The sequence below is a fragment of the Corapipo altera genome, unplaced genomic scaffold (genome assembly GCF_003945725.1).
Source record: "Corapipo altera isolate COAL_440 unplaced genomic scaffold, ASM394572v1 1, whole genome shotgun sequence".
In the NCBI taxonomy this organism is placed as follows: domain Eukaryota; kingdom Metazoa; phylum Chordata; class Aves; order Passeriformes; family Pipridae; genus Corapipo; species Corapipo altera.
This window is the reverse complement of record NW_020884873.1, coordinates 26,685,443-26,713,011: the sequence shown is the minus strand read 5'-3', so window position 1 is coordinate 26,713,011 and position 27,569 is coordinate 26,685,443. Positions and strand designations below refer to the sequence as shown.

The following is a 27,569-nucleotide window of genomic DNA, read 5'->3' as shown; positions in this document are numbered from 1 at the left end:
GCATAGGGCAAGGATTATCTCTTAACCCCCCCCCAAAATACACTGTGGAAGAGTCAAGTGAGACAAGAGTGGTAATGCTGCCTCCAAGCTACCATGTGTGTGCCAGCTTCCCTGGTTACCTCAGGGTGTGGCAGGCAGCTACCATCCCTTGGCTGGTGGATTCGTAATGAGAACTTGGGATGCCTTAGCTGCATTTTTTTGGTCTTGTTCTGCTGTTTTGGTTATGACTGGTATTTCAAATAACTTTAAAGTGATCCAAGCATTACCTTTTTACAGCTTGTCAGCACTTGAGGGAGAAATATGCAAGACTGATTTAGTTTATGGATCCTGAATTGGGTGTATGCATGTTTTGACCCTAGGGAGGGAAAGGCTGTGTTTCTCTGTGCTGCCTTCAACTTAATGAGCAACCCAACTGATATAAAACCATTCCCATTATCTGAGTGTTCTTTTATAGTGAAAGAAGCTTCCCAAAATGTAAAAACAAATAAAAAAAGTTAAAAGTGGGTGGTGGCTGTCATGTGGTTTTCCATTACTGTGGGTCATTCTGTGGTGATGATTACCTCTTGTTTAATATAAAATTATAATGACACACAAAATAATTGTGCTCATTATGCCTCATCAACTATAGTTTTCTCTGTAGTACCAAAAGTAAGCTTGAAAAAGCATAATCTTTTTCCTCTGGGCCGTTTCATACCTTGCAGTCCATATTTGAACATCAAAGGTCATCACATATTTAATGTACCTGTTACAGGCACTGATTAAGGAAGTAGAAAATAACAGAGAGAGGCTTAGACAGCTAGACTACCACAGAAGTATTAGTTGCTTGGTCATATTTACTGATGAAATTTTAATCTCCTGGTATTTGCCATGACATTTGTAAGTAAGCTTTGAAGATCCTTCCTGGAAATAGTTGACCAACTACACCACGTGGATGCTGAACTTTAGCCATGCATTCACGTTTTGCTAAATTTTTGTATGTGGCTACTGTTTTTGAAATGGAATGTACAGCAAGAACAGATACTAGGCTGCCTCCAAAAGCCATATTACTACATTATTGTGGCTCTACACCTGTTCTGATAAGCCCTGTGTAAGCCCTGACTAAAGTTAGCCTTGCAGCTGTTGTCTTCAGAATCAGTTCTGCATGTTGCTCAGGTGTTTGTCCTTTTCCATCAAGTATTAGTGTTAGTGAAATGTTCTGTGTTCACATCTTGTTCAAATCATTGGGACTTGCATATGTGCTTTAGTCCTTTCCTGAATCAGTTCTGCAGGAGAAAAAAAAATCCTTGATATCCATTACATGAAGACAAAGTTTGGGTGAGAGTATTGAGTTTCTTGGTTCATATAAGCTCTACTATCAGAGTTGAATTGTTTAGATGATTCTGGTGATTGACACAAACCCTAAAATAAATAAATAAAAAAAAAAGTTTTTGCAGATTTTGCAAAATTGTTCACCTGTGTGAAACACAAATCACCTGTGTTTTAAAGTTAGTATTGTCTACCTCTTACAATCCCACTTTGAGTTAAACATCCTGTTCTTAGCATCTTGCTTCTTGCAGTCATTACCCCATTTTTCTCAGTGGGCAGAAGTAGGACTAAGACATGGTGTTGACGGAGAATAATATAGAATTTTTTCCGTACCAATACAGAAAACCATTGTACTCCTATATTTCTACTCTGCTTCCTACTCAGAGTTCTTATGAATGTGAATCATTCAATTCTGCTTAATGTTCAGAAGATATTATAATAACGAAATACTCTTCTGGACCACAATGCTCCTTTTCCTTGTCCTGCTTTGCTCTTTTTTTTTTTTTTTCCCTTTTCAACAGGGTTGTGAGATCTTCCTGCCTTGTTCTGCTACATTTGTGCTTTAAAGAACTTCCTTTACTTCTTTGACATCTTTGGCATTCAGCCTTGATCAGTTGTATTCCCTGGAACTTCATCTTTCTTTTTAAATTTTCATTTCTTTTTTCTTTCCCTCTCCCTTATCATCAGTTTAGCATAGGATTGGTAAGGACTGCTGCTTTATTCAATGCCAAGATATGAAGTTCAGATTGTGAAACTTCTTAGTTGAACAGTGCGTGAGGTAGCTGTATGCTCATCTGAGCAGTCATTAAAAAGGTGGCAAGTGCATTTTTCTTTCATTTGTAGTTTTAATGTCATTTTATGTAGTTAGTTTACTGTTTAGTTTGCTAATACTATCTGCTAAATAAAATTGAAGGAATCCTTAAAGCTGAATTTAGATTATTTAATCTCTCTATGAAGTACAATATTTGTTTTTCAATCTGAACTGAAAAAAATATTCTCTCTACTTTTAATATTTTTAAATACTAATTTTGAATTTATTATCCAAGTTGAATAGTTTGTAGTATTAATTTCCTCTTTATTTTACCATAACTAGTGAGCTAGCAAAAGTATTTGCTATATGAACAATTTTAAGTGTTAATGTAAGGGGAAAGAAATGAATCATGTGAGTTAGTTTTGTTCCATTTCATTTACATAAATTGGTTATTGTTGAAAAGGCACCCAAATTTACTCTTACTGAAGAGTTGGTCCTCTGACATAAAAAAATTAAAAAATAAAAAAATCCGTTTTTTTATGCCCATCATTGTAGAGATTGTGTACTCTAGTTCTGTGCACTTGGGTAGAAGTAAACACTAGAAACTGTCTCCATCTAATTTGATAGCTTACTGCTGTTACCCTTGTCTGCTCTTAGAAAATAATTTCCTAGTAGCAGTCACTGTCAGAAAGAAGTCTCTTCTTCAGCAGGCAGTGAAAATACCAACTAACAGTGCAGTGAGGAAAACCAATTTTAATACTTTGTACTAAATGAGGTAAAGAAACTATATTTCCTTCAAAGAAAAAGGATTCAATAAAACATTCTTTTCCATTATTATTAATATTTTTGTATCACTAGTGATGACTGAAGACCAAAGGAGAAGAATTATTTTAAAGTATGGCATTCTTCAAATATACTTATTAACAGGAGCTGACATTATGCTTAGAAGAAGCTGGTTTCTCCTCTGACACCTTTAGAACTTTGTTTTCAATAGCTATTGCTCTGACACACAGCTTGTTGTTCAGCACACATTTTTTATACCTCCTAAGAAGAGCAGTGTGTGTACTAACAACCACCACATTGAGCATTTGGGATTTCAGTGTTTTGGTACGTATTTCAGGTTTTTTCTATGCAACTTGGCAGTAAAACTCCAGCTCATCTTTGGCTAGTATTGTAGCTCTCCTAAGGTAGTTGATGAATACATATGAGGATATATAGTCATTATAGTGATTCTTGACATATTTTTTAGTCAACTAGTTGGTCATTAGTAAGTTGCTTGTGAAACAACTGTATTTATCTAAAGCATTTGAGCATGCCACAGACAGCTTGGCCTCAGCAAAGCAGTCTGATTATGCCAAATATGCTGGAGAGCTGAAGAAAAATGGTTTATAGTTCAGGTCAAAGTCTGAATTTGTTCTCCAGTGACCATGTTCTCTCTTTCAGTTCTTCAGTAGTGCTGTAATTTCCTCTGAAAACCAAGTCACTGTGGGATATGTACTTCTCCTTCCACAGGATAGGAAAAATCCTGATATTCTTCCTTTTTATCTATGTAGAGGTCTGGAAGCAGGGATTTCCCCCCCCCCCCCCTTTTTTTCCCCTTGGAGTATGGTCCAACAGCATCTCTAATCTGTGAATCTTAAATTTCAGGGGGATAGGAAGAGAATTTATTATTACCTACTAGCTAGACTTTTTAAAGATACAAACAATTTTGAGACATGGACTCATCAGACTGTTATTTCTTCCCCTGCCTTCCCTGAGGTGCTCTGCAAAATCATTCAACAACCTCATCTAGGCTGAGAACTACAGTGCAAGAAAAAAAACCCTGGTCCTGGTGAAGGAGGAAATAGCTTTGGCAAGGTGAATTTTTTGTAGCATATCAAGTAAAATGACTTGTTTGGTATTTTCTTTGCCAGAAAATGGTAGATTTTCTTTTCTAGTTTGACTAAAGGACAGGCCTTTGGTCCGTATTTGTGTGGTAGAACTATCCTATTTTGTTTTTCCAGAGGGAAAGAGTTACTTTTAATCAGAGGAAAACGAGATTATCTGGTTTGATTCTCAAGATGAGCATGCTTAAATGCATTAGATAGTCATCCCATTGTTTCATTATTTTGCCTTTTTTCAAAATATGTCAACTCTGAAAAATTTCTTTTTATGTAAAGATTTTTTTTCCCATGAGTTACATGACTTCATTTTCCTATCTGTAATGGATTTCATATCGGTACATATTGAGGTCACCTTACTTAAATCTGGTAGAGAAACTAACCTTTAATGTGGACAGGACAGTAATTTACATATATACCGCTTCTGTTGGTGTAAAATCCCAGTGTAGATAGATAAATACAAGTATTTTATGAAGATTTCAAATACACCTCCTTTGTAATAGGGAATTTTATTAACAGTTAAACTATCATCATTGCCAACCCTCATGCATCCAAAAAGTAAATGATGGCTGATGCAGTTATAGTATGCATAAAAGGCCTGCATTTAGTTTTGTTTTAAATTACAGAAAAGATCACAAAATCGAATGGCTGAGTGCTCAGTGCCATTTCTGTCTCTTTCCTTGAATCCTCTAGCACACTGACCTTTTCTTTGAAGTCTTAAAATACAAAATTTTGGAATATAGACTATTAAAGATGCTAGCTAATAGTTGTAGTGTCTTTAATTAATGTCACCTCCTTACTTGAGTCAGTTTGGAGCTCTGAGAAATTCCTCAGGGTTAATCCTGGGATGACTGGGGTGCCTAGACATGTCCTCTTGTTCCACTTGTATTCTTCTGCTCCTTTCTCCTCATTTCATTTTCTTGCATGATTTAGATCCATTGTCTCTACAAAATATGGTTCCTTATAACATGAGACTTCTGGGTCAGCACTGTTCTCAGCTCTGTTCCTGACCATTGTGAAGTTTCATGGAATAGGAACTTTGTGGCAGTAATGTTTTACGGTGTTCACACACGTACAGTGCAAAAGTGTGATCGGGCTCTGATTGAACAGAACAGTAACTAGATTAGATGTTATGGGTATTGTGATCTCCTTTTTCTCTTTTTTTTTCCCTAACCTGGATCAGTTTGTACCATACCCTTCCCAAAAATCATTTTAGCATGAGGAAGTGTGTGGCAGAACTGATGGTCTGGGGGTGCTAGGTGCAGAAATTGCTTAAAACAGTGATTTCAACCGGAGCCACTGTGTCGTGAAACATTGCCCTGAAGTAATCTCTCTGACAGTTATCTCCTTTGACAATGGGATTTCCATTGAAATCAAATATGATCTATGTTTATCAGTCTTTCATTATTATCTTTCTGTCAGATGAAAAGCTCATGCACTGAAGTGTACCAACCCAGCTCAGGAAGTAGAAAACTCATATTCTCAACAAGTCTATGTTCTTGCAATAAGTAGCTTTAGCAGAATGTCTTTGTCAGAATTGCAACATTAAACAGAATCAAGTTGTACAAAGACTGGGAAATGAGAGGACATATCCAAAATAATGTGTATGTTGGTGGTTTTCATTTGTTTATCTATTTATAGAGAGCACCTATGACATTGAGAGCACCTATTTGTTGAGAGCACCTATTTATAGAGAGCACCATTGCAGTGAGGTTGTGATTTCTGGTTTGAATCTTTTTAGAGGTTCTGCAGTATCAGCACTGGTTTTAAGGGCTGGATCTGGTTTACAGAACAGCTTTGTCTGTAGTATTGTCTTGTAGTATTGTCTTTCTGTTATGGGAGAAGTGTAAAGGCTGTACATGTAGCACACTGGCTACACGGAAGCAGCTCCTGAGAGATGTGAGATGGTACCACCATCAGAGAGATGAGTGATTGGGAAGCATATTTCTTTCTGATTTTGTCTGTTGACTAGTACTGAGTGAGGGCTGTGCTGTTAAGAGTTTCTGTAGTGCTACCCTGAAAATATTTTACATTTTACTTAACTGAAAACAGTAAGTTTTCAGTTTGATCCTGTGGCACCTCAAACAAAGGCAATGGTGAGAATTTCTTCATATTGTAATGTCAGGGTGTATAGGAGAAGTGTGAGTATGGGAGTTAAGCATACTCCCATACTTTTCATTGATGGCTCACTTTACTATTCAGCCAGATGGTGGAGCACTCCAATACTCGAGACTAGGTTCATCAAAGCTGATTGGATTACCAAAATCTGCAAATATGTCCTAGGCAGAATGAGGAGTCTGTACTCTAGACTAAACAGGGTAAATGGTGAAGCCAAAGAACACTTTAACAGCTGCTCAGTCTCATCTCTCAGGTTCATTGAACTGAGTCACTGCGCTATCCTTTGAGGAGGAAAAGTTAATTTTTTGTAACATAGCAAGTGAAGTGCGTATATCAGGCACTGATGCTGAGCAGTAGAGAGTCATGCACTGGTACACATTTGCATCAGGGTTTCAGAACTAAGAAACAAAACTGAAGCACTGCCTGCCAAAAGTGAGTTGGTTAGTACCCGTGCTGACATGGTTTTGGATAGCTTTCAGAGCACTGCATAGTTTTCAATTCTGTTTTTCTTTCACCTGCTGTCATTACAAAAACCCTGTAATTGATCAACAAATGAACTGTTGAACAAACGATATAAATAAATCTGCCTCAACATTACCACATAGCCATTGATATAAGAAAAATAAAATCAATGTGCAAAGTAGATCAAGCTCATAAATTATGGGTATATAGGAACCATTTATCCCACCAGGAAACAGGAAATAGGGCAGTTTTGCGGTTGAGTTAGCAAAATGGGGTAACTTGATCAAGATATTCTATTAATAAGTGAAGATTTTAGAGGATAATTATTGCAAATGATATGCATGAATTTGATATATTTTGAAAAAAAATTATTATTTCTTTGAAATGACAGGAAAAATATAAATATCTTGTAGAAACCATCATAAAGAACTTATGCAAAACCTGTTCCACTTTGAAAGTAGTAACCTGTAGCATTTAAATGAACTTTTCCATTCTCAAACTAATTACATTTCTGAATATCTTTGTGAGAGATAGCTCTGTATGGTAGAAAAACTGTATTAGATGTGAGCTCCCTTCGTTACTTTTTTTGAGTGTGCAACTGAGCTTTCAGAGGTTTATTGGGGTAACCTGTTGTTCCTCTGTTCATGAAACTGTTTCTCCCTTAAGAACAAAGTGATTACCTGATGGAATGTGAATGCTAGAGACTGGAGCAGCACTCTGCTTTATCAAGTAGTACTCTTGGAAGGAAAATGTCATCAGTTGCTAATGCATCTAACTTTTCAACAAAAAGGAAAAGTTGTTTTCTTTATAACTATGGTTATAACCTTTCAAATGTGAGTAATATAACTGGTGCTGTGCTGTTTCTTCACACTTATCCAACAAAGGTAGTTTGGAATATTTGGATATTGGATACTTGTTTATCTCTGTTGCAAGTATCAGCCTTTATTTTTTTTCCTTTCCACTAGGATGAATTTTCTATTTACAAACCTTGGTCTTAATGTTTCAGCTTATGTCTCATGAAGTAGATCACGCTCAGAAGTCCTCAAAAGACTTAAAGGAATGACAAATTTTCCAGCTCTTTTTTTTAAATAATTTTATTTTAAGCAATCAGATACTTTGTATGCTCCCAGATGTGTGTTATGAAGGTCGACCCTTTATCAGAAGTTAAGAATATAGATCAAAATATAAAATGCGTAGACAAATGTCAGTCTTCTCACAAAGTTTAGGCTGTAAGTAATGTAGTTTACTTGGCCCTTGTTTTGTGAGAATACTAATTATGTGGGGAAATATTCCTTACATTTCTCTTCTGTATTGCAAGAACAGAATCATAGAATCACAAAATATGCTGAGTTGGAGGGGACCCACATGAATCTTTGAGTACAACCCTTAGCACAGGACCATCCCCAACAGTCACACCATGTGCCTGAGGATTATAATGAGAGGGAATGCAAACTGGAACTGCTGTTTCTAATTTCACAAGCTAAAGAGTAGTAAATAATGCACAAATATCTGTAAAGCTCCTTAGAGGTTTTCTTGGCTCGATGTGCATTTTTCTGTGAACTAAAGCTTCTAGTTTGGAACTGCTGACAAGTTGATTACAAATGACTTGGCTGTTTCCTAAATACTTCAGTCTTTGTTCAAGTAGTTTATTTCACTCCAGTAATAATCTAGTCCACACTCTTTAATAATTCATCTATTTATGGTTTAACTTTTGTTTTGTAAGTCTAATAACTTAATGTGAGAACAGTATTAAAAAATTTCAGTAATTCGTTCCTGTGAATTGTGAATATCACAGATCAATTTTTTTAGGTCCTACATTTTACTTCATTAGTTTCCAAGTATGTTTTCTCCTACTAAAGTTTGCAAAAGACAGCGTTTATGGCATAACATACTAGGAAAGGCAGCATTTTCCTTTTCTATATTATTTTTAAAAGTTCATCAGGTTATATTTTAATGATTTAATAGTCAATTCTTGTTGGATTTTTTTCTCTCCATGTTTCAGCAGAGGTGTTTGGACACAGATATGTTAATACGTTGTGAGTTTCCAAATAGATTTTATTATTATCAATTTTTTTCATGGATTATATTGGGAAGATAGGTAGGAAGGAGAATCCTGCTTAAACACTTTGAGTTATCTCTGTTAATAATTTGTGGTTTTATTTTTTTTTTTATTTAAAGCAAACTTTTGGATCAAGTAATCCACATATATGCTTTTAACCCACCTGAGTGCTCTTCTCTGACACTTTGTTACTTTGTAATTTCCATTTCACTGAATAGCATAGCATGATTCTTAATTCAGTAGAAAGGGAAAGTTTTATTTAAATGAAGATATTTGCACTTGTTCGTTTCCATTTCACATTTATATTCATAATTCAATTGCAAGCTGAAAGTTTACCTGTTCTCTTTAGTAAAATGTGTGTCTTAAATCCAGGCAGATTAGACTGGACAATGTTGTTCTTCTTTGCTGTTGTCTTGCTCTCTTCCTGAATGAAAGTGCTTAGAGAAGGTTTAATATTCCAACCTGGTATTTTTCAGTCTTGTTAAATCTTTATCCTCAGTTTCAATTAGATAGTTGAGAAATTAGGCATGTTAAACTTGAGGCTGAAATTTCTCATGTTGAGAAAATTTTTAAAGTGCTTTCAAAATTTTCATTTTGAAAGCACTTAAATGCCTGGTGGCATAAATGCAATATTTAAAGTTTAATAGAAATCTAGTTTGATATGGCCAAAATTATAAAACCTAAACAATTGTTTATTTTCCTACTTAGCTATAAATAATATTTCTTTCTATTCATTTTTAAAAAACCCTCCAACAAACAGCAGAACAAAACCCCTTTAAAAAGGTTTCATTTTCCTGCAAAGACAGGTAACTAGTATAGGAATTCTCAAGCATTGGGAGATTTTTCAGTTTATAAATGACTTATGACAGAGGTGATGAAATGGATTTAATTTTTAATATGCCCATTTATATTGAGTATGATATATAGAAAATTAAACAATTAAATAAAGTTTAAATGGATTGACTGTTTTGTAGGTGAAATGTGAATGTTACATTTGTTCCCATGCTATGACAGACCTGGGTCTGTTTTGGTCTCTTTTTTTGTTCACAGGGAATTAAGCAGCAGGCAGAAAGTAAATATTGCAAAGCTTTTTCATTCACAGCTTGCTTTTCTCTTTTGCTAAATAAGGTCTTCTATAGGTGAAAATTTGAATTTTTAATTAAAGATTAATTTGCTGTGTGTATATATAATTATATATTTTCATTTCCCCCCATGTACAAATGGAAAATAGTTGGCTGCTGAACTTTAGTTGGAGTTGTAGGTATGTTTTTAACAGAGGTGTGGCTTCACTTAGGTATAACTTTGTTTCTATTTCTGAATGTGCCCATAGTTGAACTGATATTGTTACAGTTTTGCAGGAAAAATTTTGTTTGAGATGTGGCAGTTAATAATTGAAATTCTTTGTTTTTCCTGTGGTTAGTTGCACTACTTAAGACAAAGCAGGAGTGAAGTTCTTGAATATCTCTTGTAGCCTCTTTTCCATGTATGTGTACCATCTTCTTTTACCCTCCCTCATATACCAAAAACCAAGAGGATGTGGTTGCTGCAGATATTAACTGTTCATAACTTCTAGGGCTTATGAGTATGATCTCTACTCATAAGCATTTATTCTGCAATATGTTCTGTATAACTTCATCTCCAGTCAGAACTAGGTCATTCATCTAACTAATTCTGTATTTAAATACATGGGAAGATTTATACTAAGCTTTTACAGTTCGGATAAGTAAAAAGACCTGTTTTTCATGTCTCCATTAGTGATAAATTGTGAGATTATCATGTTTTATGTTTGCTGTTTTCTGCTACTGTCACTTCTAATGCATCACATAAGGTTAATCATTCACAGTTTTAAAATTTTAGACAAAAGTCTAAATGGAATACATTTAAAATGAAATAATACCAATTAATTATTGATTGATATTAAAAACTTGACACATTATTTTGCAAAACGTAAATTAAAGTATTGCCTTAAAAGTTGTATTAACTCAGATAAATATTAGAGCTTATGGTATGAAATGAAATGTAGAGGAGAAAATATTACAATTAACAGTGGTAACAGTGTATTTCCAGTCTAACAGATGAAAAGATGAACTGAATCATTCTTCTGTGCATCCTTTCATTTACTGAGCTTCAGAATGTTTGGGAGTAAACAACTATATAGCAGGAAATTTTTATCAGTCCAAATGGTCTTTTGATATAAAGCTCTGTTATGGGAGATCAGAGTGAAAACAAAAATACCTACGGATTTTATGGAACATACAGTTATGTCAAGTTGAATGACCATGTGCTGCAGAAGCAATATCAGGATATGTTTTCACAAATTAATTTAAAAACCATATAAAAATCTCTATTTTTCTTATAAGCATTAATGCTTACAGACTGGCTAGTCACCTTAATTGGTACTTACAAAAGGTTTTCTGCATGTAAAAAGGAAGAGTAGCAGTAATGGGAAAATAAATGCAGAATTCTGAACATATGATAGCAAAGAGTGTAAAAGTTGAGTGACTTTGAGAATAGTTTTAGCAGCTTTACTTCAAAGTGATGAAACATTTTTGTGACTTTTGTTAATTTATTGATAAATAATGTTTGAATTATTTCTCATCTTATCAAGTACTAGGCTAACTGAAGTGACTCACAGAAATGTTTTCTTTTCTTATGGAAATATTGCATTTATTTTTTTCCTTTGGCTTTGCAGAATATGTTGTGCGCAGTTGGATGACATGATTTTTATGAATACTAAAATGATTTAATATGTTTTTCCCAGCAATGATTAGTTTATTCTGCTCAGAGGAAATTCTGTTCCATCCTTACGATAGGATGATTCTGCAGCAAACCACAGTAGCTTGAAAGCAATGCACTTTCTGGGGAAAAAACACACATCACAATTATCAACCTATTTAGCAATGTTAGATCAAAACTACACTGAAATTTTGCATTGGGCAAGATCGATGCAAATTCTTGTAAAAACAGGGCTTGACTAGAGCATCAGTGTTAACTGCTACTTGAGCTGATGTTTGTGGTTAGAATGTCTGGAGGGAAAAATATTTTGACATATATTTGTGTTTGGTGGAAAGAGCATGCATAATCTTTCCATTGTTTTTTCTTATTAAAAAATGCATGTGTGAAAGTAGAACTTTTTATGAAACTACTTTGATGTATTTATAAGCATCATGTGGTTTGGTTTTTTTTTTCCCGTGTACACACACACATACACTATAACTACAATGCCAGTTAAACTAGCTTTCTAAATTCTTAGTAGCATGGGCTGTGTTTTCAATAAAATGTTAGTTCCAATTCCTTTTTTAAGTAGTTTTTGTGCTCCTCAACAAAACTGCAAAGGGAACATCTGGAGCCTTAAATATTTTTTTACCTGAAGTCCTTTATAGATGGGCTATAAAAGCACACTGTGTAACATAATAAATTGTATGGAAAGGAACCACATGTTTTCCTGGTAGAAAAAATGCATTTTAGTGATCTGTGTAGTATGTTTATATTCATATGGCATATTTTTAATCCTGGTTACTTACCTAACCGTTCTTTCAATTCCCGCATCATATGTCAAATTTTCATACTTCAGTGAGAGCTACATCTTCTCTGGGAAAATTTCTTGCTGTTTAGGGTCAATAGGCTTAAAAAAATGCTAAAACTAGGAAGATGCCCCAGATCCACATTTCACTCTGTGGATTTTTATTTAGAGGTGATATAAAATAAAATGGTCCCTTGCCTTTACTACAGTAATTTCTAAGCATGGAGACATATATTTTTTTAAAATTTCGTTTTCCCACCTGAATGCATGTAAATCACCTCTATGAAATGTGAGTCTCACAATAAGAGATCCAGAGATCCAGAAAACTGGGGGAAAAAAAATAACCAACCTCCCCTCCTGTTCCATAAAAATAGTTTCTTTGTGAGGTTTGTCTCCCTGAGGAACTTCTTGATACTTGGATACTCTGTCATGTGTAATTGGATTGTAGCTGTTTCTGAATACTGTTTTCTCCTCTTGACAGCATGGGGTAACCTTGGAAATGTTCTCAAGAGCCAGAGCAAGATTTCTGAAGCTGAAAGCGCCTACAGAAATGCCTTGTACTACCGCAGCAACATGGCTGATATGCTCTATAATTTGTGAGTATGTGTGGCTTTCCTGAAGTTGAATTGTCTTTGAAACCTGTTGTGAATGGAGCTATTGATTTACTTCCTGGAAAGGGAGACAATGTTATTTGTTGCTTTCTAGCAGTCATTTCATGAATTGTGCTCCTTAAACTATGGGGTGGACAAGGTTTTTTCTTGGTCAACGTTATCATAGTATTCATGTAATGGGTATGGAGAAGGTAAACTTACAGTCTGCTTTAAAAGAATTAAAAAAAACCAACACACTAAATAAAGTACCAATAGATGAGTTGTCAGCTGCAACCTTCCATCTGTTTCTAACTCCACTAAATTGTAGAGGTGTTATTTAGACTTCTCTTTTAAGTCTGAATAACGGTTGGTGGGAGGAGTGTATGTAAGCACTTCCAAGCAAAGACCAATACCCCTCTGTAATGTTAAAACAGCAAATTAGTTTTCTCCTGTGACTACTTCAGAGCAGCATAGGTTAAACAAAGTTTAATTACTAGAACCCTGTTGTAAGTGTGTAAGAGGATAAATAACATGAGCATCAAAATAATTATACAACAGGGAGAAAGATTTCCTAACTCATTAATGTACCAGATCATGAACATGGAAGCAATTGTCATGCTGAGCTTCTCACTGAGGTGAGATCATGCTGCGCACCCCAACAAGGAGGGGACTGATTCTCTGGCTGAATATCCCACCTACTTCCTGCTCAGCTCTACTTGTCCTTCTGGCGCTCTTCCTTCCCCTCCTGCCATGACTCAGCCAGCCTAAGCCCCCAGAGTGGGGTTCTGCTGCAAGACAGGCTCTTCACCTCCACTAGCCATATGCTCTTGGTTCATGATGGTGTGCAGGACAAAATCCAGGTGGCTGCCATTCCATAGGTAGTAGTATGAAAACAATGTCCTGAGTACGGTACAAAAATGTCAATGTTAGATAATCAAAATGTGCAAAACTAAATTCAAATAGTAAGGCTCTTCAAATAAATAAACAAGAAAATAATGTTCTGCCTGTAAGTCCAGTTTAAAATGACCACTTATCTAAAAATGAGGTTTACATAGTTTTCTTATCTCTGTTAGGCAGTGAAAAGTATGCAAAGCATATTTTTAAGAAGAAACTCTTTTTGATTACATTTATAAAATAACTTCTGAACACATCAGAAAATTGGAGGAAATAAAGTGACAAGATTGATACTTGTACATTTCTCATATGCCATTCATTTTGGAGATGAAAATTATAACTATTAAAATCTTTTGAATACCTATACAGTACTTTTGTCTCTTACTCACTGTGTCATAGAGGGAATCTGAAGTTAATACCAGGGTAAGAAGAGGAAAGGGGGTTGGACAGTAAAGACAGGGATATAAAAAAATCACATTTCAGTTTTTTTGCCATTCTCAGAATAAGCTCCTAGTCTTCCGGGTTTCCATTGATATACAAAATATATGCTTATAAACCTTCATCTCTATTGAATAGAAAATTTTTTGAAATTTTACTGAATTTGTGTGAAAGGAATTTAACTAAAATGCTGGTTGGAATATATAGGGCATAAAGTCACCGTAAATATACCTGTGAAAGTAAAGGAAGTTTAATTCTTAACCTTTCTACTACTATATTGAATGCCATAGAATCCTTTATTTTTAAAAAAAGCTTCACAAAACCATTAGTTATTCAGCAGTAATTGAAAAATCTTGCATAATTTTTTTGGTTTTGTAGTCTTTCTCAGTGTTGGGTGCTTCAAGATCCACCAGGAAAACTAGGTGGTAAATGGAGTGTTCTTTGATATTAAAAGACCACAGATGAGTCAATTTATTTAAGCACAAATGCTCAAGAGCTCCTTTGCAATTGAAGTCCATCCTTGGCATGTAGTTCTGTGACTGCATTTTACAAAAGACCTCTCTAATGCAAAAATGTGTCTTATATGTGCTTACAGGAGGTCTGTTAGTTTTGCTGTTTCTGGTTTTCAGTATGTGCCTTTGAAACTGAAATAGTCACTCAATAGAAGTCTGGACAAAAAGCATCCTTACAGTAATTTAGAAGCAATGTATGTGTCTCACATGTTTGTTATTGTTTCTAAGTACTTACCCCTCAGTATTTGATACAAATTACTTGGCATATGCAGTCCAGTGTTCACGCACAGCAGCAATAAATCCAAGTGCTCTCTGATTGAGGAACAGATTATTAACTCACAGTTTTAATGGATAACAATCAAAGAGAGAAACTATACAAACAGAAGAGTTTGTTCTCTTTCCTTCTTTTTCAATAAATGGAAATGTGAGGTTGGCTTAGAAGTTGGCTATTAATACATTAAAATCTAAAGAATTTAACAGATTAGATGAATGGCTGATTTCAGTGGTATATTATTTTCTGACTATTATACCTCATGGCTCTGAGTTACAGCTGCTTTTGCCATTTAGAACAATTTAAAATGCACTAATTTAGATTACATAATTACATAATCTTCATTTGAAGGTTTGCCTGATTCTTCACATGTTATTTTCTGGTGTTCAAGTATGTCAATCCTTTAATATTAAATTCCTAAACTTTTAGAGACCAGCAGAATTTTTTTTATTATTATTTGGATTTCTTTAAGAAAAAAGAAAAGGGAAACTGAAGAAATTGCAAAACCTGAGTTTAGGCTAAGGACTTGAATTATTGTTTGGAAGCTTATTTTCTGGAAGTCTTGTGAAAAACTCAAAGGGTAGCTACTGTCAACTCTGAAAGCATTTGAGATTTTGATAGCAGTTTCAGTGCAGAAGGGATTTCAGTTGTTGTTTTATACTTTAAATGGAGAATGTATTACAATTTGCCTTTAATGAGGTAGCTTCAAGAATACATTTAAAGTATCCTCCTATAAATAACTTCTCTGCAGGGTATCTTTAGGCTGCAGGTAATTTTACAAACAAATTTTCAAGCCAACTTCTTAAATCTATGTAGCACTGCTGATTCCAGCTAGATTTCAGAGGGTAGTAAATCAGCAGGAACAGAATTATCTTTCTGTGTTTTTTTTTGTTTGGTTTTTTTTTGTTTGTTTGTTTGTTTGTTTTTTAAATCAGAAAGATGTGTATTTCAATACTGTGAAGTACCGAGGACAGAACTGTTGAAAAATGATAGTTTATTCTTCCAAACAAGGGAATGTTCAGTAGATTAAAAACAAACTAATTTAGTTTGTTTTGACTTTCAGTCTTTGTTGCCCTATGATTGTTACGTTAAGCTCATGGGGTTATTCGTATTGTCTCAAATTGCTTCTAATTTGTATCTAAAGTAAAATTGCTTAACAGGTAAAGGAGAGTTTTGCATACATTATTTCCCCTGTATTTAGTTCTGGCTGCGCTTAGAGTATTCTTTTGTCATCCATATTAATATTTTACATTACCTTGAGTTTCTCAGCTGATTATAAGGATGTCCTCAATCTGATGTAAATATTGAATATTCCTTTAAAATTTTACTAAGTACTTGAAATGTTTTATTTTTGGAGTATACAATGCCCTGTAAAGGATGATTTTCTACCAAACAGCCATCCCCTTGCTTCTCTTCTGAAATATCTCATTTTGCCTTTAGTGAAACATGGCTGTATATACAAGTTTATTATTGAAATAATTTAATTTCTTTGAATAAGGTTGTATTATGAATTTTCATAAACTTTACGTGGGAAAACTTAGGGTATTATATTAATAAATGTGGATGTTTTTATGTTTCTGTTAGGTAAAGTCTCCAATAGTGGCTGAAATTTTTATCCTATAAAGTCTAGGTTTGCAGAAGTGGTTTACATGCAAACTTAAACTCTTCATCCATGGTGCCATGGTTTGAGATAGCCCCAAAATCCAATTCCTTAGCTCCATTCCCCCTCCCACATCTCAACCTAATGTGAGATGGGTTTTCCAGACAAAACACAACCAGACTCAGAATGGGGGAAAGGGAATATATTACAATGACTGTACAAATAAATACTATAACACATTATACACATGATCACAACTATCTCTACCATGACATATAGTATTTACAATGGATCAGATCTCCTCTTCCCTCCAAATAAAAGTCCAGGAGGGAAAGAAGGACAGATCCCTTCCAGTCTCTCAGGGCAGCAGCTTTTTCAGAGTAGCAGAAACAGTCTATCTCTCTCTCTCATGCATGCAGCGGTTACTGGATCTCTGCCAGCACTCACGAGGGAGGTATCCAAGCTCCCTCGGCCCCGTTGCCAATCAACCGAGGGGTCTTCCGTGGACTTCGTAACCCCAGACAAGGTCGTTCCACCACGTCATATCACGAAGACACAGGGGGTCTTCGTGACGGTCTGGTATCTCCAGGAGATTCAAGCTCCTTGCAGGGCCTCTGTGCCCTGCCTCAGGCTGCCACCTTGGCAGCAGTGTGAGGGGGGAGCCAAGGTCACCCCCTCTGCATTCCTTTCCGTCCCGGTCCAGCTTCCCAGGACGCTCTGAGCTTCTCATCTCTTCTCTGCAGTGCATGTTGCACTTCAAGGCTCTTTCAAGTAAGAGTCCATCATCTTCCTCCTTTCCAGGAGGTCTTAAAGGAGTTTGGGGGTCTGGTACAGTTCTTACCCCCAGAACTCTGTAGCTCTGCTGCTGAGTCTCCTTCTCGGCTCTCCGAGACAACTCGGTGTCCTCCTTATTCAGTTGTATGCCGTTTCTGCTGCTTTCTCCGGTTCAGTTCTTATCTGTCCTGGCTCTTAGCCAGAGTCTCTGGACACTGCATCTGCCGCTGCTGTCTCTGCTCACTCACAGTAGAAAAACATCCCCCAGCTCACAGGTACAGACACATAGTCCAGCTTAACACTGTTCCAAGTCTCTGTAGCCCCCAACTGGGGCTAGGGGGCCCCAGAGGCCCCGAGGGGCTCCAGACCCCTTTCCTCATGGCTCCTACAACATGGCTACTTTCTTCTACTAACCAAACTACCACTCTTCTCTTCCGGTGCTTGTGATATGTTTACATTTCTGCAGGAGCGCTCATTGGACAGAACTTCAAAACTTCCAGGTGTTTCCACCCCTGGGGGTTACCACTTTTCTTAGCCTCTGGGGGGAAAACAAGGTTCAAACCACTACCCATGGGTAAAAATCAATATGAGAAAAGTTCTTCCTTGTCTATTGTTGTTAGCCTATTTAACACCTGAAAATGTGTTCCCTGCCTTTTAAGGGTTCTGGCATAAAAATCTCCTTATCGGATGCAAAAAGCACTAAAAGCAGGCTGACCTACAAACCTGTGTTGAACTGTTGTTGAACCTGCCCCGGACAAAATTCCTGCAGCATCTATGAAGTAGAAAACAAGTCAAGGTTATGGTTCCTCTTCCTTGATAGCCCAGAAGTTTTTATCATTCAGGATATTGAGTTAAAAAGCAAAGAGGATATGTCATCTGGTATCTGTCCAAGTACTTGGTTATTGTTTTTCTCAGCTGTGAATGCAAACTTGTTACAAACCTGCCTGGAATTAATCTCTGATTTGCCAGCTAGCTCTTTCTCTGTCAAAGACAGAGACTAAAATTTGTATTCGGCTTTAACCATACCTTGATAAAATATTGCTGTGTTGCGAGTGACTGGTGGTGTCCTGCAGTGCAGAACTCTGCTCTGGGACACTTTTTAGGGCCTATATGAAGTACAGGTATTTTTCAAAGTAATACTGAGAGGTGAAAGGCATTCCGTGACCTAGCTATTCAATTACATGTCTCAGTATTTGAAATTGTGGTCATTTATATTCTTTACATAAACTTTCACCATTTTATAAAATTAGGAAAATAATTGTTGGAGTCTGCCATTCAATTTCAAAGAAGGCCCCTCTTGTAAGAGGTTCTGTCCAGCTCTCTATCTATGGTGACTACTGGGGCACATGAGGAGGAATAGAAATCTGGTTTGAGGACTGCAGACATGGCACAGCCCTGGCAATTGTCCAGAGGAGTGACAAGAACAGGAGCAGTGCTATTCCTTATCCTCACGCCAGTCCTCCCTCTGCCAAGGAAAAAGGAGTTGTGAGAGTGGATTTGGTGCTACACGTGTAGTAATCCCAGTCAAACTGCACCAGTAACAGAAAAAAGAAAAGGACGATATTTGCTGACCAATTTGCTTACATTTGGGAAGCTCTTCTCTAGATCTAGGAGAATGTGGCAGAGTTTTACTGTGCTGTCTGAAAGACTAGAGATTATTTTGGGGGTAATGGTTTTGTTTTGATCTTTTTTTTTAAACTAATGGGACTTTAGATTACTGTGCTTAGTGAGTTTCACACAGGGAATGGTCATTCTCTGTATGTTTGGGTTCTTATTGAATAAAAAAGTAGGATTTATGGTTGCATCCATACCCACTAGTTTTGCAAATGACAGGGAAAGAGTTGCCTTAGGCAAAGCACATACTCTCTTGCTACGTGGCTGGAGACACTTCTGTGTAGGGAATAAAAGAGGATTATCTTCCATTTCTTTCTTTATTTGTCAGTGCAGCATTTAGGTAAATATAGTCCTTGGTAGATAATGCCACCTGAAATCAGTGGGAAGAACGTAGCTTGAGGCATGGAAGAACTGCAGTCATGGGAAAATAATAGCTAACAGCCCATGTATTAGTTGCTATAAACCAGTAAACAAAATTGATTAACCTATTTTAGTATTGTACCTGGCTATATTTTGTAAGTATTTCACTAATATATGTGTTTACTTTGACTATTACAGTCCATTTATGCCAGCTTTAGTCATTAAGGAGTTTGCTTTATAAGTAGACCAGCTGGCTTTAATAGGGACTACCAACAGAAAGAAATTAATATGTAACTTGAGAAAAAGGATAGATGATCTACCACCTGTTTATATTCTGTGACTGCCTTCCCGTTCTCAAAAACATTTTTGTGCCATTAGTATTTAATGACTTTGGGTCAAAACCAAAGCAGAGGAAGAAAACAGGAAGATTTTTCATTGTTGGTCAAGCACGGTACATAAAAGTTGTCAGCTTAAAGAACTCAGGAAGGTTACAAAGAATTCACTTGGGGGAAATGTTTTCCTGCACATATTAAATGAGCAATTATATCTATAGAGGTGATGTGCATCATTTCTAGATAGTCAGAACATTTTTTTCTTATTTTTATTTGTCTTCCTATTAGAAAAACAGGATTCTGAGCCATTTCCAAAGTCACTCGGTGAAGTTTGCTACTCTTGAAAGTAGTTAGCACATATCCTCCTTTTCATAAATGATTAACACTCCACTGTAAAAGTAACTAGAAGTAATGCAGGCAAAAAAACCCCACTGCTGTTGTAACGTTCCAGAATCTTCTACTTATGATAGTTAGATCTTTCCTAATTACTCCTAAATAAATTCATGGACAGTTTATAACTGTCTACTGTGTGTCCTATGGTTTAAGTAGCTTTTTCTTTACCAAGTACTTTCATCCTCATGATACAGCAATGAGATAAGAAAACCGAGAGTAACAGCAACAGTACCAATGACAGAGGGTACAGGAAAGGAACAATTCACATGGAAACCCCCCAGTAATGGGCAATACCCAATGGTTCCTTCTGCCACGCTGCCCCCACTGCTCCCTCCGGCTCAGAACCAGCATTACCCAACCGGTCTCTTCAGCTCCTTCTGCCACGCTTACTTGACCAGAAGGAAGCCCTTCTCCCTGGAAGAGGCTCCTTTCCCCCCACCTCCAGCAGTGATGTGAGGTGGTGTAGAATAACCTTCAGGTCCTAGACATGCCCTCTCCTGGCTACTGCAAAAATTACTCCTGTCCTGGCCAGAACCAGGACAGAGCCCATCTTTTTGCTTTCTGTTCATCTTGACAACCGTGAACAATTTTTAGAGCCAACCGCTTTCAGAAGCAACCCTGGGACTTGCTCCATGAACTCAGTGTTGCTGGAGCAGCCAGCAGAGAGCCTTGGGAATGAGTACCCTGCTGTGCTCTCAGGGCCCTTACCCTGGGATCCTTCACCAGTCCCGATGTCTTCGCTGATCAGGTCCACTGATTTAGCAGTGCAGTATCAAGGTTGAACTGTGCTGTTCCTCAGAACCTTGTGTCTGCCTCTCAGATGTAACGCCTAGCTGAAAATCATCTAATGGCTTAGATGATGTGAAATACAGCAATGGAAAGGAGAATATAGGACCTGATTTGCAGTTTTGCTTGAACTGATTTTGAAATAAACAATACTTTGTATTTGTTCCTAGAACTTATTTTATATTTTGATCAAAAACTAAATGTTTATAAGAAGTTGGTAGTGTTTTCCTTGTAGAAACTGGAGGCAGACGCAAATATTGCTCATTTATATTCCTCCTGTGTGGTGAATTAGACGGTAGACCTGTGGAAGTAATAGTGGGAAATAATGTATTTGGAGACTAGGGTTATCATTCTCTAAAATGAGAAGTAGAACATTTCACAGGCAGTATTAATTTTGGCAGTAACTAAATTTGAACTGTTTGGTTTTTGCATTTTGTCAGTAACTAGATAGATTAGTGAGTATATTTATATACCTACATTTTATTTGAGCTTAAAGCTAGAGAGGATGTGATTTTTTCACCTAGGAAGTGAGATATAACTGTGCCTTAAGCTCTTCTAATATTCTTTGTAAATTAAGGAGTCTTTTGCGAGTTTAATGCAATGTTCATCATCTTAACTTCTTATTTATTTAAATAACTATCCCTTCATGAGTGAACATCCAAGCAATTTATCTCTCAGAAGCATACTTGTCAAAGTGTTAACTATATTCAGCTAAAAGTGGGAGTTTTTAAAAACTTTTTCTTGACTTTGTTTAATCAGAAACTAGAACTGGAGACTCATAAATCTAGTAATTCTTGTACTGCCAGAAGCCACAGTGAAAACTAGCAAACAATCAGGACCATTTCACAAGGACAAGAGACAGTTTCATGCCTGGTTAAGATTTTTTAGATTATATCCCTCTTCTTTTTCTCTTTCTTCTACCAAACCTCATAACAATATAAATAAAAAACTAATTATTTGCTGGAATTCAGCACGCAGTCTTGCATCTCAGCAGCTTGGGTTATATATATGCGAGAGAGAGCGAGAGAGACTGATAGGCAGACTGACTGTTAATGGAAACAGATAAAAGAGAAAAGGTCTTTTGGAAGAGAAGTAGAAAAAAACCCACCTTGAAGTATCAAGTAATTAATCAAGAGTGTCAGTATTAGAGCATGCAGTGAACACAGAAGATTAATTTGTAATAATTGCAAATAAAAGTTATTTTAATCCCAAACACAGAAATGTTGTACACTTACCAAAATAATTGGTGTTGTTGAAGTTGACCAAATATTGTTACTTTTCTTAGTATGTTAAATTATTTATTCCAAAACTAAAATAAGAATGGAATTTCTTTGATAAATGGTTCTAAAATTGTGTGGTTTTGCTTTTTAAAAAATTAAGAAGCAGTTTAAATGTCAGGCCAGACACCTCATTTATTTTTCTGTTAATTGTAGTGCTGTCAATATAAAACAGGATCAAAATATCATAATTAATTTTCCTTGAAGTAATGACAGTCTATAAAATTTTTTACTGTAAACAAGATTCAGGTTCTAGAAAATTTAGAACATGTTATTTCTATCCACATGATCATACTTCTTGCTATTTGGAAGATACTTAACAGTAGTTACAAAGCATGGTGCCACGCCAAAAGGTATCCTGAATGTTACTCCATCATTGCTCACATTACTACAAGTACTAACTAAATGTAGGTTCTGTTAATATTAAAAGTGATTTACTACCTAATCTGAAGTTAATTGGGAGAGAGTTTCAAAGTGAGGTCATGTGGTGCTGATAGGATAGATTACAAGAAAAAGAGGATATATTCCTCCATTCTATGAAAGCCTAACCCAAGGAAGCAAGCAACATGGATGGTGGTTATTTCTTTAGCTAACTGCCCTTCTCTTTTCTTCCCCTGAAGTTTACTGGTCTAATTCTAATTACTAGTCATTTTCTGACATGTTGAAGGATAAAAAAATCTTTTCTGATTAGAGACTGGAGATGGAAGAGGTCTTAACTCTTCACAGCTCAAAAAGCTATCAGCAGATAAAAATGTAGAGGAAGAAAATTTCTGGAGGTTAGAGAAACTACAAATAAATGTGATACTGCTCCCATCTAACAGAAATAGCCACATTTTCCTGGGTATTTTGAGTTCATAGAATCATAGAATCAACCAGGTTGGAAAAGACCTCCAAGATTATCAAGTCCAACCCTTGATCCAACACTACCATGGTTACTAGACCATGACACTAAGTGCCACATCCCATCTCATCTTAAAAACCTCCAGAGACAGTGAATTCACCACCTCACTGGGCAGTCCATTCCAATGCCTGACCACTGTCTCTGTAAAGAATTTCTTCCTAATGTCTAAACTAAACCTCCTCTGGCAGACCTTAAGACTGTGCCCTCTTGTCCTACTGCTGTTGCCTGGGAGAAGAGACCTACGCCCATCTGGCTACAACCTCCTTTCAGGGAATTGTAGAGTGTGATGAGGTCTCCTTTGAGCCTCCTCTTCTCCAGGCTAAACAACCACAGCTCCCTCACCTTCTTATCATAGAACTTGTGCTCAAGTCCCTTCACCAGCCTCGTTGCTCCTCTCTGGACCTGCTCCAGCACCTCAATATCCTTCCTGACCTGAGGGGACCAGAGCTGAACACAGTACTCAAGGTGTGGCCTCACCAGGGGAAGAATCACTTCCCTGGTCCTGCTGGCCACACTGTTCCTGATCCAGGCCAGGATGCCATTGGCCTTCTTGGCCACCTGGGCACACTGCTGGCTCATGTTCAGCTTCCTGTCAATCCAGACTCCCATGTCACTTTCTGGCTGCTCTGGAGAGCCTGGCTGCTCTCCAGCCACTCTGTCCCCAGCCTGTAGTGCTGCATGGGGTTGTTGTTGAGTTATATGACAAGGGACATTTATCCCTGGATAATAAGGTCTGAGTCTCCACTCTGAAATTACTAGTTTTTAAGGATTTTTAAATCCTAATGGTTTTAATATATTTGTATATGTTTTTTTCAGTCTTCTAAAACTTTGGGAACACTGTAATGCTTTGTGCATTCATTTAAGCATAATGTACATTCATGTCAATGGTCTCCAGACCACTCATTTCTCAGAAATTTGTGGGTGGCTGGCTGGTGTAAATTGTAATTCACAAGGATGTTTGTCTTTAAAGCTAAATTAAAGTCCATGTGTTATGGAACTGAAAGTATTCAGTATAATTTTTAATACCTCTTCAATTAGTAAAATTGCTTAGAACATAAATAATGCAGGAAAAGTGTAACCGTTGTAGGTGTTTAGCTGTACAGGAAATAATCTAGTGCAGTTGCTCAACAAGGGGACTGGTTGAGCACTTGACACATATCAAGTGCTAGGTGGTTAACTTATCATGCATTTGAAAAATACCTGCTTATTTCAAGTCAAGAAAAGATGACAGGCTAAACTTGAATGTCTTAAAAATACCTCCATCATACTCTAGCCACTTTAAAAAATCTCACAAGCTAATGTTTTCTCAAATGATAAAATGAATCTTCTGGTTTTCAATAAAGTCAAGACTTCTGCAGTTAAGATCTGCTTTTTAAAAGTCAAATGGATACGGCTGATGTCTTTGAATTCATATTTTTCACAAAATAATTTTTGTACTGAATTGTTATTAAGAGAGTGGTTAAATCTCTGAAATACCAGTCAGCATATTTTTTTTGTTACTTGACTTTTGTTTTCAATATTAGTTTTCAAGTTACTCTTTGTAGTAACCTCACTCTCTTTTCTGGCTTTCTTTTTATTTTTTTTCCCTTATGCAGAGGATTACTCCTTCAGGAAAACAGCAGGTTTTCAGAGGCATTGCATTATTATAAACTGGCAATTGGAAGCAGACCCACACTAGCTTGTAAGTATTTCAACTATACAAGGTTGTATAATATTGACTATAGTTTTATAGAAAATTTTCCTACTCTTTGATAACACTTCCTTTTTTTCCAGAAGTTTTTAGTTCAGAAAGCAAAAGATGAAATTGTGCACTTGAAAGCAAGTGTTTATTATTAAATAACTATGTTTAGTGTGGTACAAGGAAGAAGCATATAATGAGTTAAACTCAGAAGCATAACTAGAACCTAAAATGCTTCTTATCTGGGATGTTGAGCCACAGATACTACTGCCCAAATTTTCAGGCACTTGTTTGCTGTTCCTTACAGCCACTCCCTGGTATTTATGGTATGCGTGAGTAAATAATACAAATATTTTTTAAGTCCTTTCATTTTTCCTTTCTTTCCTGGGGAAAATGGAGAATAATCATTGGGATGTTGCCAGTGATTAGTTCTAAAATTAAGTAGGTTATTTTTAAGATTGCTGAGACTTTTGTACCTTCAGTATTAAATCTTATATCTATGTATATATACATAGATATATGTATTAATGTATATGTATATTTTCTGTAACATTTCAAGCAATCGTGTTATTGCTTGATACAGTCCTAATAAGAGGAGCGAAATGGAGTGCCCTGCCTAACCATTGTTTCCTTCCCTCCTTACTCAGTCTTTATGGCCACTTTCTTCTTTCCTTTGTCTCTGTACTTTTACCTCTCATATGTTCACATACTCATTATATGTTTATCTATAATAATCATAATATATGATCTGTATTACAAAAAACAAAATTAGATAACCATAGGATCTCTACCAGATGCTACTTTGAATTAAAACAGTAGATAAAGCATAACAGAACTCCATTGAAAGTAATATTTTTTCCCTCTTCACAGCTGCCTATTTAAATACTGGTATCATCCTGATGAACCAAGGGAAGACAGAGGAAGCCAGGAGGACTTTTGTGAAGTGCTCAGAGATCCCTGATGAAAATCTGAAAGATCCTCATGCTCATAAAAGCTCTGTTACCAGCTGTCTTTATAACTTAGGAAAACTTTTTCATGAACAAGGACACTATGAGGTAAGACTCCAGATTTGTCTATAATATCATGATAAAACATTCATACATAAATAATATCTACTGCTTCCACCTAGACTTTCAAAATACAGAGAATATTTAGTCTCCACAGCCACAGGTGTGATGGTATTAATTAGCAGTGTGATATTCTCATGTTAGAGTCAACATTAGTAGTGGTCACATCTGATATTTTTTGGTTTTGCCTTTTTGGTTTTGCCTTTGTACCTGTAGCTGGTATGCAAAGAATATAACCTGATTATAGGCCAGTCAACCTAAAGTGTACTGGCTTTATAATTCAAAACAGACTAAGTCCATCCTTAGTTGGAAAAATGCAATTATGTTTGATTTTGAGTCTCCAAAAATAAGACTGAGTTGAAACAATTTAAAACTTCAGTGATTAAAAACATCCCACTACGTGCTATTTTCAGATAACTTGACCTAAGTGCTAAAGTGGGTTGGATATTTTTAATGTAACCATATGCTACACCCAAGCCATCCCATCTCATTTACACGTGTGAATGTGACTGTTGTGATTCCTTTCCATTTTCGCTGATGAATTTACTAAAACTGGACATTCACTTTAGGTTTGACCATTGGCAGTATTTAAAAGAAAGTCATTCTCTCCTGGCATTGCCAGGCATACTTCAGAAACAGGAGTTGTATATGGTTTTGATCCATACAAGTGTTCCTGACCATGACAGTTACCTCAGCTGTTTAAGATTAGGGATGCCCAAGCTCTGCAGATCCTGTGTCATCTGTCTGCTGCATCCAGCTCTGTCAGATGGCTGCTACTAATTGGTTAAAACACAGACAGCTAATGCACACATACAGGGAAGAGAACAGCAGCATGTTGTCTGCACAGCTGACACAGTGTGGAGCTGGATGGTTTATATTCTTAAAATCCCTAGCACCTCAATACCTGGGAGGGACTTTAGGAATATAAAACATCATATTTCTGCTTGGTGGTTGTTGCATTCTTGATTTGATCATACATTTAGGTTCTTTTCAAGCATATTTCAGCCTTCATAAGCTGTGACTGTTTGATGCAGACCTAACAGACTGACCAGTAACCATCCAAAGTACTGAATGAGTAAATGTGTGATCAAGTAACTTAAGGTACAGCATATTTGCAAAGAGATTCCTGTTTTGGCATTCTTGACTTTATAGTACGTCTCATTTTTTCTGTAGAGCAGACTTCAGTTGTAAGGATTATGTTTTGTTATTACTTGGCAGTATACAATGATTTCTTTATTTTTAGGTCACTTAGTGTAGCTTTTTCGTCAGAAAGTTCTTCGTCTGCAATTTGATATTACTCCATATTCTTTGACAGCCTGAAGAATTTTATATCTGTTTATAAACTCATCAGTCATTAAGGGGTATAAAAAAAAATGTTCTTGTTACTTCTACCTGGGAAAAGAGATGCAATATTGGAACTAATCTGATCTCTTGCCAATAAGCTTCACTGAATTTGGTAAAATTCAGGTAAAAAAACCTCTTTAAAGGAGAAATTTGAACTTCGTGCGATATTTATGATGCTGTTGTGTTTTCTCTCTGGACCATTCATTTGGGGAAGGAAGATAGTTTGGTTTTACTTTATATGTGAAAGTACGCTTTTGAAATTTGCGCTTTCCTGCTTGTGTGTCTCTTTTCAGGATGCCCTTATGGTTTACAAAGAAGCAGTACAGAAAATGCCAAGGCAGTTTGCACCACAGAGCTTATATAACATGATGGGTAAGTGCATTGTTAGTGCTTCAGAATAATATCTGATGAGTCAGGCAGGGTGGAACAAAAGAGCTTAGCCAGGCAACTGGTGCTCAAATGAATTAGCTAATAACCCCTTAAAATAATTACCTTCAGTAGACACAAGCCAAACTAGGTTCAGAGCTTAAATGTCAGTAACTGCAGTGCTGGATAAGGCACAATAAATGATGAGATTATTAGATACTGGGTATCTTGAAGAGTGTCAATGCAGCAGTTTTACATTTAGAATATGTGGATT

At 36.4% G+C, this 27,569-nt stretch overlaps 1 protein-coding gene across 3 annotated transcripts in view; it reads left to right on the top strand.

Annotated features, from left to right (window-relative positions):
• The window catches only part of TMTC2 (transmembrane and tetratricopeptide repeat containing 2), a 244,703-nt gene that overhangs the window by 149,009 nt on the left and 68,125 nt on the right, over window positions 1–27,569 (top strand). For all 3 annotated transcript variants that reach the window (XM_027663223.1, XM_027663239.1, XM_027663231.1), the window contains 4 exons: window positions 12,580–12,694; window positions 24,436–24,521; window positions 25,389–25,573; window positions 27,223–27,301. In XM_027663223.1, the coding sequence (XP_027519024.1) occupies window positions 12,580–12,694; window positions 24,436–24,521; window positions 25,389–25,573; window positions 27,223–27,301 (465 nt within the window). The remainder of the gene's footprint in view (window positions 1–12,579; window positions 12,695–24,435; window positions 24,522–25,388; window positions 25,574–27,222; window positions 27,302–27,569) is intronic.